At 37.6% G+C, this 12181-nt stretch overlaps 1 protein-coding gene across 3 annotated transcripts in view; it reads left to right on the top strand.

The window, feature by feature from the left end:
* The window catches only part of TAPT1 (transmembrane anterior posterior transformation 1), a 50647-nt gene extending 42738 nt beyond the window's left edge, over positions 1-7909 (top strand). For 2 of the 3 annotated variants that reach the window (XM_030492987.1, XM_030492986.1), the window contains 2 exons: positions 2957-3117; positions 5787-7906. In XM_030492987.1, coding sequence (XP_030348847.1) covers positions 2957-3117; positions 5787-6013 — 388 coding nt within the window. In that variant the 3' untranslated portion in view covers positions 6014-7906. Of the gene's footprint in view, positions 1-2956; positions 3118-5786 lie in introns of all 3 variants that reach the window. The other variant, XM_030492988.1, reaches the window with a different exon arrangement.
* The last annotated feature ends 4272 nt before the right edge of the window (positions 7910-12181 follow it).

The raw sequence follows: 12181 nt of genomic DNA, 5'->3' as shown, positions 1-12181 counted from the left end.
GGGGTGGGGTCAGTAAGTAATCTTAGTTAGGGAATAGAATCATAGAATGGTTTGGGTTGGAGGGACCTTAAAGATCATCTACTTACAACCCCCCTGCAATGAGCAGTGACAGCTTCCACTAGACCAGGTTGCTCAAAGCCCCATCCAGTCTGGCCTTGAATGTCCTATGGCAATTTGTTTTCCACAACCGATCATTTGCAAGTATCTCTTCACTGCCGTGTCAGTTTATACTTGTGTTATCCTTAACTACTCACCAGTCAAAACATACCTGAAATGCATTTAGTCGTACTTTAAATCCAGTCTAACTTGCCTGTCCTGAGGCACTTGCTGTAGACTATATGGGGATGACTAGTTTCTGGAAAAGCTGCGTCCTGAACTGTGTCAGCGTTTGTTGTCTCTCAGTACTTGTTGATACTGGAGTCCTAAAATTGATCATAAAGAATTAAGTGCTTCAGGTTGCTGCAACACAGAGAACCTGCCTACAGTATTGTGGGAATATTTCTTCCAATGTCCCACCAAGTTGTGCAGCAAGAAGGCAGCAAGACTTGGGAAGTAAAACACTTCTAGGTCTGGGGCAGTGGTCCAGCAGGTACACTGGAAAAAGAGAAGGCTGCTGCTTTACAGTATCTTATGAAAAGGATGGGATTACTACACAGTTTTTATGAATAGTTAAGACTCTAATCTGACCTTGATTTGCAAAAAACATAGGACTTGATCTGATGTGTCTAGTCCACATCAGTGTAGAGACACATCTCTTTAGTGTCGGATACTAGGACTTTGGGCTATTGCATATAGGCCAAATATTAAAATTAGCTATATTCCTCTGCACCATACTTCGATTCCTTCCCCAGCATACTACGTGGTGTGCCCATGTTCTCTCTAAAGCCAGCTCTGTGTAATAAAAAACAGTAGACAATGTGACCCTGGTTCACATTGTCTGCTCCTCTCTCTGTGCTCTGCCTTGCCAGCATCAAAGTACTCTACCTGTCAACCTGGTACTATGTATTTCCTCACTAGCAGTGTTTTGTGGGAGGCTTTTGGCCATCTAAATAGCTGTATCACATACTTTTTATCTTGTTTATTCACTGTTTATTTACACAGTGTGAAATGGTCACTACATCAGACAGGAGTAATCTGCTGCTGCCAAAGCTGTGCTATAGTCTTTGGAAAGTATCTCATTCTTAGTAATTGAACAAGTGGATTTCCAAAGTGTTTTCTCTATTAGGATCACACATTCATGCTGTGGTATACCAAGCTCAGCATCTTCATTCTGCTCAGTGGCTTTTCCTTTTTCCCAATATATGTTATATTTCCCTACATCTACTATTCCACTGCTTCAGCCCAGTTCTGTTTCTGTAGCTTGGAGGATAGAGAGCAGGAAGAAGTAATGTGATTGACATGAAGGATTAAATGCTGTTCTTTGAAAGCAAAGGTCACAAAAGTTAAATACATTTTGGTTTATTTTGTCTTTATTTTAGATTTTACTGTAATAGTGTAAGTTACAGGATTTTGAACAACTGCAAACATACATTGTTAGAAATTTGAGCCTGGTGGTGAGCCTGGCAGAAAAGAACAAAGGAGAATCACTAGAAACTCTTGCATAATTTTCCTTGAAAAGCTGAAACTGATACAGTGAAGTGTTGATTTACAGCCTTTTCAGCTTCTGATCTCATTAAATCAGAGTCAAATCATGCTGTAAACACCTACTCTCTTGGAACAAAAGCATAAAAAGTGTAGCAAATATGACATAAAAAGTGCAGAAACATGACATAAAAAGTGTACGGGAAAAGAAAAAAAAAAAACCCCAAACCTCTAAAACTCACTAGATATGGAGAAGAGCTTCTTAACTCTCAGAAACAAAATATGTCCTGATAACCTAATAAAATTGTAGAGAATCACAGCTTTCAACTTGTATAAAATTATATCATCTTTCTAGTTGCTTGGATACTAAAATGTCAGTTTCTTCTGAGTACTGAAAGTGGTCTGCTCTGCTCATTCTTCCATATCTCTAAATTTCTTCCGCATGTAAATGTATGGCATAAAATTCCCTCAAAAGTGCAGCGTACTTTTTTTTTTCTGTTTGACGAGTTCTGATTACATTAATGCAGTGAGAAATAGTGAAGCTGCTGCTGAATTGTGCTTGGATCACGTTATGATTAAGCAGTTAGACCCACTTCATGAATCTGTGAATGTTCACTTCAAGTCTTCTTTTTAGTCCGTTAGCAGTATACATAATAAACAGATTTTCAGAGTGGGGAATGAATGTAAAGCCTGCACTTGGTTCAGTTCTGTTACATAGGTTGATTTGTGTAGACAATATTTATATTCATCCTACAGAGAGTAGATTGTTATTTCCTTGATCTGTTGTGAGCCTTCACCTGCTTCACCTCTGCTTTCACCTCTGGAATGGACATTACTCTGCGTGTCATGTAATACTAGTAATGGAACTTATATTTTACAAAGCTCATTAGAGTTATAAATCTAAAAGCACTTGATGAGACCTTCCTGTTCTTCAAATGAGAAGACAGGTATAAAAGGGACTTTCAATGATTAGCTGAAGTTTGTGTGCAGATTAGTGATAATAGAAAAGGAATCTGCCGTCAACTGGTCTGTGCTATGATGGTAATGCATTGCTGCCTGTTTGGATTTGTTGAGTTTTATTGACTGTCTTTTGCAATGTGAAAAAGGACTTTTTATGATTAGCCTGTAATTTGTGAAAACCTTCTGAAAAAGAAAATAAACAAAACATTAAGCATTGTATCTGAAACAAATTATTAGGAAAAGGAAATTACCTTTTGATCTTGCTATAGAAGGGATTTAATTTGTTAGCTAATCCTTCCAAGATAGCAGTAACCATATGCAATTATTTTAATATGAATAATTGCAGTCTGAATAATATGCAGTTATTTTAATATGCTAATGCAAATATGTAAACAAATCCTCTTCTTTTTTTCAGGTTAATATCGCTGAAAGTCCTTAACAGTATTGTATTGCTGGGGAAATCATGTCAATATGTAAAGGAGGCAAAAATGGAGGAGAAATTATTCAATCCTGTCCTGACTGCCACCCCAGGGAAGCCAGCTGGCAAACAGCAGAGCACATTTAAATCTACCCAAGGTAAGGCTAACTACCTTGTTATGTTTTCAGCTGAAATTGCTTTCAGACTAAATTTAGTATTAAACCAGATGTAGGACATTTTTTGCTGCATAGTAGTGCTGTTGCTGGACCTTAATTGTACCATATCACAGCTGTGAACACAACCCTGTAAATGTAATAGAATTTATTGCTTTTAGTCCATGCATTATCTTTTGGTTATAAGTACTCATCTCTGATAAAATCCCCCCCTGATAGGTGAAGATCATAGAAACTTCAAAACAGCAACATGCTTTTGTTTGAAAATCATAATCATAGAATGGTTTGGTTTGGAAGGGACCTTTAAAGATCATCTAGTCCAACTGCCTCTGCCATCTCACTACACAAATCAGTAAATATTTACACATCATCTCTGGCAGTGCTGAAGTTTAATAAGGAAGCAGTCTATGCATTTCTTCTGGAAATTAATGTAAAACATGGCACACAATAGGTATAATTACTTGTAGTTGTCATGAACACATTAACAAAAACCTTTATGAAACCCAAATAGGAATTTCAGCTGGTCTGCTCGCTTCGTTTCAAGTCTATGCAGCGTGGCTTTCTCATATAGTTCTTCAGCATTTAGTGGTTAATATATAACTGGAATGGGGCATTGTTCTATTCCTTTGATACATTATAGAAGGAAACAGAAACCTTCATTGTTCCAGTCAACTGAATTGGATTGTATATCTTCCTCTGTGAAGAGCTCAGTGAGAGCCCTAGAAAACTTAACAGTGGGGCTTTTATTGTGTTCACTCTATTGCTTGCCAAAGACTTGAAAAGCTTGAAATGTAAGGTGCTTATTAGTCATGATAGTGCCTCGCCAGCTATAGTAGAATTACAAATCTGTCAGGTGTTTCAGTCATAAATCTCTGTATCTCACCTGTGTCAAATCACATCAGGCAGAAACTTGGTGCGGACGTTTATTTTTAAATAGTTAAATTCATTGAGTTGCTTCATTTCATGATGAAAGAACAAAATATGAATTGGTCTGAATGTCTTTTACATTTCATAAGTCGACTGGCATAATGATAATACTACACTTGAATATCACATATAATAAATCGTACTTACTTAGATTAACCCTTAAACTTAGTCGCAATAAATAAGCCCTGAAGACTATTTTTAGCTGAAGCAGCAGCAGTTTTACCAGGTCAGTCAGCAGAAATGTTGCTTCCACAAATGGAAAGATTTTGATTGAAAAGTAGCAATCAAAAAGATTTTCCTGGTTGTATTTAGAATATTCTTAACTTTCATTGGTGATGAAAAAGCTCAATTTTTAATAATTTTTCGAGGGGTTATACCTTTTAACAGCTCTTTATTTATTAAAAATGTCAAAATTAGAAAGACTAATTTTACCTTACCCAGCTTCTCTGTGTTTGCATTATTACTGCAGAGCTCTGCAATACTGGTTAATCCCTGTGCCCCACTTACCACATTTTTTTTCAATACAGTCTCTTAACCCATCTCTTACTAGTATGAGGGTGAGGGAATTAACCTGGTCTACTTTCTGTCAGCTTATAATGTAAGTCAGTTCATTTTCCTTAGAGTTTCCACCTCGACCACAGACAGTTTAAAATTTTGAAGGATAAAATTTCATACTTGCTCTTGAAGGGTGGAAGTTTGAATCACTGGTAGTCATTTAGAGGCTGACCAGCTCTCTCTGGAAGCTGCTGAGTTAGAAAACACTCACCGTTGTAATGAAGTTCTGCAATTAGCATTACTTGTCTCCTTTCTCGGTGCAAGTTTTGTACCTTTGATTTGCATAAGACTGAGGGGAGTAATTCATGTACCTTCAAGGAGCAGATGGTATATTGTGAAGAGATGCTATACAGAAAGAAGTTTTTGTAGCAATTTGGGTAGTGCTGCCATTCTGACAAATAGTGTTCTCTTGGCCTGGTCTGCAGTACTCTCCACATTAGTCAGATTTGTTCAGATTCATTTAGAAACAATAACTCAGTCTTTATGAGGAAATAGTAAATAAGAAAAAATCATTTCCTTGTTATTGTGCATTTTAATTCTTTAAATGTTTTAACAAAATGTGGAAATAATACATGGATATTACTTACAAATATCTTGAGTTAATGGAGCTGGTGTTCAATTCCACTGAAGTAAGAGGCAGGAATAAAAATAGATATCTTTAATAGAACAGCTTTAGGAGCCAGTGCTATTAAAGTGTGTGGCAGTGCATGAGTAATTTATTAGCTATCCCTAGAGAAGACAGGTTTATTGTGCTTATGTAGAGGATTAGAGACGTCTAGTTCCTACTACAGAGTTTCCTTTTCTTCATTTCAGTAGAAAATATTTGTGTGATTCACACAATGACTGTCAAAAATCTTTTGGCTAAGCCAACAAAGTGACTGTGTAAACCAGAATAATGCAGTTTATGTCCTGACATCTGCTGCTTATGCTCTTGCTTGTTATCTGAACTGCTGTAGAATTCATTTTCTGTCCTTTCACACAGAAAAGGAAATCTCTTTTGGTAAAACTAAGAAGAGGTAGTGGCTTCCGCCGAGCATTTTTCTGTTGCTTCTGTTGATTTGATGCAGCACACTTTTTCAGACCAGCTTTGGATGAATCTGGATGTCATAGGTGTGTCAGTATGTCTGTGTTAAATTCGTGATTATCTTTGTAATTGTCTCCTGTTCCAACAGGAATTTCCACAGATGAAAATGGATCTACATCAGTCACCAGTCAACCTGTGCACCAGGAGAACTCACCGTCTTTACTTGTAACAAGCAATTCTGATCAATTTCTGACAACTCCTGATGGAGAAGAAAAAGATATAAGCCAAGACAGTTCAGAATTAAAACACAGGTCTGCAAAGAAAGACTTGCTGGAGATAGACAGGTTTACTATTTGTGGAAACAGAATTGACTAAGATTTTTTTATTTTAATCAATGTGCTAAGGATACTGAGCTGTTGGGACAGCAGATGCTACCAGAATGGACAGTTGCCAAAAAAGGCACATAAATATTTATTTAAAAACTTAAATTATTAATGGCAAAAAATATTAATTTCTTTCTACAAGTAACTTGGCTTGGTATCTGGTCAGGTCAAGTAAGTGATCTTTAACTTGCCTCTTGGAAAATGTGCTGGATCGTGAGTCTCTAGCCTGGTGGCAGAGCTGCAGTATCACTTTTCTGGAAAGTAGACTGGGAAAAAAGCATAAGCCTGTTCTGCGTTATGAAACCGTGCTTCCAGAACATACTACTTTCATGAAGGTTCCTCCAGTGTAAGGATATTCCTGGAAATGTATGCAACTTGAGCGGGAGCTTGCCTTTCCAGTTACCTTGTTTTATTAAACATCTGCAAGCAGAATCCAAAATTTGTGCTTATATCAACAAACGCATAAAACATTGGTACATAAAACAGTAAGTCAAGATAGTTACTCCTGTCAACAGAAATCTTTTCAAGATGTATCTTGAAAATCTTGTAATCAGAATAAAATTTTGCCTTTAAATGAAAGACTTACTGCATACTATTTTGTCCAAATACTGAACATCAAGGAAAGATCACAGTAATGAAGGTTCTGCTTAACTGGGCAAATATGAAGCATATTCATTTCTTGTGTTGTGTGTCCTGCAAGGCAAATTATTTAACAAATTATTTTTAAAAGCTGAGGATTTTTTTGTTGCTGTAGGAAAAAATAATAAAGGGGCACTTGTATATTTTGAGGAAAGGCAGTGTTAATTGCAGCAAGTGTTGTGTTGGAACTCTATGTATGGCATTAACACAGCAGAAAAGAATATTACACTGCATTTTGGGTTTAACTCTGATAAGAGTGACATCTGTGTATTAACATGCCTGAGAACATGCTATAAAAGCTCATACTGACAATCAGATCAAAATGATCCATTGTAATTGATTGGGTTTAGCCACACTTAAGTAGATAGACTAGATCTATAAAAAGCTTTTAAGCATTACAATGCATCTAAATTTCTGGTGTGAAATGCAGTTGTGGGAGAATTGATGAAAGATGGTTTAGAATCCTCAGACCAAGAATGGAATGAATTTCAGCTCAAAATTTAGGCTGGAGACTTGTATCAGAAGACACCCTGTAGTTAATGATAAATTGTTGTAAACCACAGCATTAATTTCAAATGCCTTTCAGCTATTTAAGTAAGCACTAGTTTCACTTTCCAAGGGAAAGTATCATAAAAGTACTTCAGTGCAGAACAAATTAAGACAAAATTTGCTCTTTGCTGATTTCATGATTTGTCAAGAGTGAGAAAGCCAAAGTTTATTTGCTTTATGGACATGTGAAAATTTAATGTATATGCTAATCCCTGAAACTTGCAGGACTACAGTAATATAACAAATGGAGACAGCTGGACAGAGTTATCATGTACCTGAGCAGACTCCATAATGAGATTTGCCATCCAGGTTAGCATGCTCTGCTCTGGTGGGAGCTTCTTGCTGCAGTCTTTCAGCCTCTCCTTTCCCATCAAGAGTAGCTGGAGGAACGGCCAAAAATCTGTGGTTACTGTTCAGGGATGAGAGTAAGAAGAAGAGGACTTGTGCAGGGGAAAAATCTGAAACTCTAACTTTTGATGTATTTTATACTAATTGGAGATGTTCAAACATTGAAATTCAGATTATCTGTCAATTTGGTGTATCTTATTTTTGAATTATTTAGCAGTTGCTAAAGAAAGCTTGGAATTGCTTTCATTTTTTTTTTTTTCTGTTGAATGACATTCTGTATCAATTTTATATGTGCATCTTGTGTGAAACTCAATAAAATTCAATTTTGTAATATTTGTTTAAAAAAGGACAAGTACAGCGTTGACATTTCTTTCTTAATTTTCAGAGTTGGTGAACTTGCAATGTATTTACCGTATTAAATTCTGATTTCCATAAAGTAAGATTCTTGCAAATGTGGGTCATGAATGTGGGTAAGAACTTGGGTTATCAGTGACTTCTGATTTATTTTTGTAGCAGTTGCTTAATGCCACTTGTAGGAAGAAGGTATTGATGCCAGCCTAGTATAATTGGGTATTTAAAGGCAAAACCAATGTAGATGAAAAAGATATAATGTCTTAAGGGAGTTGTAATTTATATAGTCAGTTACTACAATTGGACTAGTTACACCTGCACAGTAAAGTCAAGTGTAATTGCAATATAAGCTTAGGCACAATGTTTACTGAGCACAGGACAATAATAGTGAAAGAGTAGTGGCTAACTTCACAGAAGTCCTGGCCCACATCCTCATCCTGAGGCTGGCAGCCTTTCGTGCTTTGTTTTTATACTTGAATTGTGGTAACTAGAGTTAAAAGCAGCATAGCCGGGCTTTGGGATATGGCTGTTACACCTTTGTTTATTGTGTTTGTTATAACTCTGTTGATGTACAGATCACAGTAATTCCAAGGTATGCTCGAGGCACTCGTTATAGAGGGCATTGCAAATGCAATGCTTCCCCTTAAACTCTCTGGAAGTCTGGTAGAGGCCCAACTGGGCATGAAATTTCATTGTTCTCTCTTGCTCTAAGCTCTCTAATTGTTGTCACGTTTTTGTTTGTGATTAATAGGGATTCCTTGGATATCTAGCAGTGCATCTTTAATGAAAGGTCACAACGTCTCTGACCCTGGGTGGTCCTCTCAGAACTCTAGAGGTGGCTGAGGGGGAACAAACCACAAAACAAAACAGAAACACCAAATTTCTCATCTATAGATACAATTCTTTATTTCTGTAGGCTTTACTGAAAAGGCCCTTTCTTAACAGTGAAATAAATAAGAGCATCAGAGGTTAAGCAGTGAATAAATTGAGTTCTTCAATTGATAAATCCCTCCAAAAATAAAACCTAGGCGGTTCTGATGCAAGCAATAGTATTTCAACTACAGTTACAGTTGCCAAAATAATTCCAAAAGCACACACTGAGTAGAGTGTATATTCATAATTGGTATTACTCATTATGGGGAGCATTAAGGAACAACTGTGTTTTTCATAGGATTATTTAATTAATCTTCTGAAGCCTTTCAGATGTTCATAAGCCAAGTAGAATTTCCCCTCAAGCAAAGTAGTTTTACAATCACAAGTACACAGTTAATTTACTTGCCTCTTCATTTAGAGTGAGTTTGTTGGAACTTTTCAACTTTGTCTTGGTTCTTTGTGTTTTTTGTGGTGCAAAATTTTCTGTATTTAAGTATTCATTTAGAAGTCTTTTTGTAAGTCAGTAAAGTTGTTGAGGTCACTGGTGTTATAGCCAGTGTTTGCCCAGTTGTGGCTGCTGTGCCTGCTCAGCTGTTGAGTTACGATGCTGAATCAATTTGGTGGTAGTAAGCAAGGATGAATGCAACTTAATTATAGTACAAATGTAATCAAACTCCCTGAAACTCCTGAAACATTCATAGAATCATCATAGAGTGGTTTGGGTTGGAAGGAACCTTAAAGCTCATCCAGTTCCAACCTCCTGTCATGGGCAGGGACACCTTCCTCTAGACCAGGTTGCTCCAAGCACCACCCAACCTGGCCTTGAAGACTGCCAGGGATGGGGCAGCCACAGCTTCTCTGGGCACCCTGTGCCAGTGTCTCACCACTCTCATAATGAAGTATTTATTCCTAATACCTAATTAGGATATTAGGAAACATCGTTTGTCTTACCAAGTGGGATGCTCCATTGTGACTAAACTAGGGGTTATACCGTCAGTCTTGAGTAGTGATGGCTTCAGAAATGCTCCTCACAGTTACTAAAGTTTGCTCTTGAAACTTCTTCAGAGTAATTGCTCCTCCTTAGAAATTTGGACTATGTTAATTCTGCTGGCTACAAGTAAGCAAACAGCTTTGTGTAAGTACTGAGCAGCAAGCAAGGGGGCTGTAACAAACACTGTGAAAGCAGTACAACGGGGCCTCCTTTATCTCAAGGGAATTTTCCCATATATAGTGGTATGGGATACTTAGACTTTGAAGGTTGTCAAAAACCTAACGTATCATTTCTGTATGTCTTTTTCTTTAGAAGAACAGTATCTTTCACTGGCCATGCCAACTAAGCCTGAGCCAAGCTAGACTTTTTCTAGGACTTCAGTATCTATTATAGTTTGATTTAGAAAAACCACTGCAAACAGAGGAGTTGTAAGAGGGATCATGAGTGTATAACACCAAAGAACACTTAGTAAGCTTGCAGCTGTAATAACAGAAAAATCCAGAATTATAATAGCTTTTAAAATGTTCCTCAGTTTTGACCAAAACACTATTACCATGTTTGCAATGAAATAAACTGAGATTTTAAAATATGCCTTTCCTGTTTTAGGCTGTGCATGTCTTCCGTTCATTACACTTTGTAGGAGAGTAATGCTATCAAGCTGAGCCAAGGTTTCACTCTAATTGGAGGCAGTTCTGTCTTGCAGCCAAACTGCAGAAAGCGTTGAGCATCCGGGGGATAGAGGAGTTGATCTGTGATGAGTAGAGAGATGTGGGTTGCAGCAACACCGCCTTGGGTTCTCTTTTTATTTTAGGGTGGCTGGCGCAGTTTTGTAAACTTTGCTAAAAAAACCCTGTATTGAATAGGCAAACACATTGTATATATTACACATTATATTGCATTTACTACTCTCATGTTTTTCTATCATAAATTACTTAGATTGGTGGTATGACAGCAGCATTGCAAGGTATGTATATTTTTAATAGAGCAATTTTTGGTGTTCAAGGAAGGGTCAGCTTCTATGTTGGTGTTGCTTCTTCCCATCCCTGCTCAGTTTGTTGGACAAAAGCAGCAATACGTTTCTATGTAGGGTGCACTACTTTGAATATCAGAAAGAGGATGTTCCTGTGATGCTCAGTCCTGACAGGTGCTTCTATCTGCTGTTCCTGTTGAAAATAAATGAAGTATCAAGGTAGCTCAGGAATCACTTGTTTGGTGCTGACAGTTTAAAAGAGGTCATTCAGAACAGTTTCAAAGAAGTAATCAAGGTAAGTGGAACTGTGGAGCCTTGGGAAACGATGCCTCTGATTTGCTGAGAAGTGTGGAAATGAAACTTAAAATCCAGCACTGGACAGCACATCCTTGGTCTCAGTACACCAGATCAAAACAGGAGGGTGTTTGAGTTGATGTTGGCAAATACAATCCTGATGACAGGACTGACCATCAGTCCAAAATTTTCCTGCAGATTAGATTTGAACTTGACATTCTTGTTAAAGGCAGCAATACAGCCATCAGCCAAGTTCTTTCTATAGCCAAGGCAGCAGGAGCTGTGCTAAACTAGTCTCTTCTGGAAGCAATTCTTGAAGTATCATGTGTACATGTATCTAACCTTGAAGCTATGGAATCTTGTTTTCAGGTTAGTTAACACTTTGTTCCCGTTCGACACCTGTAAGCTGTATCTGTAATCGAAAGGAGCCTTGCATTGAGGCTTGGCACTAGCTACTGATTTGAGACAATGTCCTTAATACAGTAGCAGAGAAACCACCCATTAGGCTAAAAATTTGAGTTGTCTTTAGTCACTTAAAATTCCTCTGACATTGGAGAAGGTGAGTGAAATCTGTTCCATCTGAGGTAATGGTTTATGGTGCTTGTTCAGCCATTTAGTAACCACATGCTGTTTTGCCTCCGTGCGGGCAGGAGCAAATTCTCTAGCCAGTTTTTTGGCTAGCCCCTCATTAAAAGCAAGGACCAAAGCCCCAGTGTATATTTAGTAAGTGATTCTTTACAGTAGATGTTCTGCTAATGACATCAGAGTCGTTTTGTGGAATTGATTTACCTGCTTTGTACATCTTATATTCAAAATGACAATTTGTGTGAGGTAAGTTTCAGCTTTTGATCTGGATATACGTCAATTTTTCTATTGCTGTTTAATTGATCTGACAAGTCTACTTTCTAGAACATTAACATTCCAGTAGTCCCATGTTCCTGTAATGTGGATTTTTGCCCCAAGGAGCCCAAGGGCAGTAGGTGTGCTAAGCTCTTGATATGGTAACCAAACCACGAACCCTAAGAAACCAAAATACAAGCTCCATAGTTTCACATAACTACTGTGAGGAGCAATATAATCTTCGGTTTATCCTTGGTGTGAGCAGTCCCTGAGAGCAGAAAAAGCATGGTGAGTAAGAGACCAAT

The sequence above is a fragment of the Strigops habroptila genome, chromosome 7, assembly GCF_004027225.2.
Source record: "Strigops habroptila isolate Jane chromosome 7, bStrHab1.2.pri, whole genome shotgun sequence".
In the NCBI taxonomy this organism is placed as follows: Eukaryota; Metazoa; Chordata; class Aves; order Psittaciformes; family Psittacidae; genus Strigops; species Strigops habroptila.
This window is presented reverse-complemented; position numbering and strand designations above follow the sequence as displayed.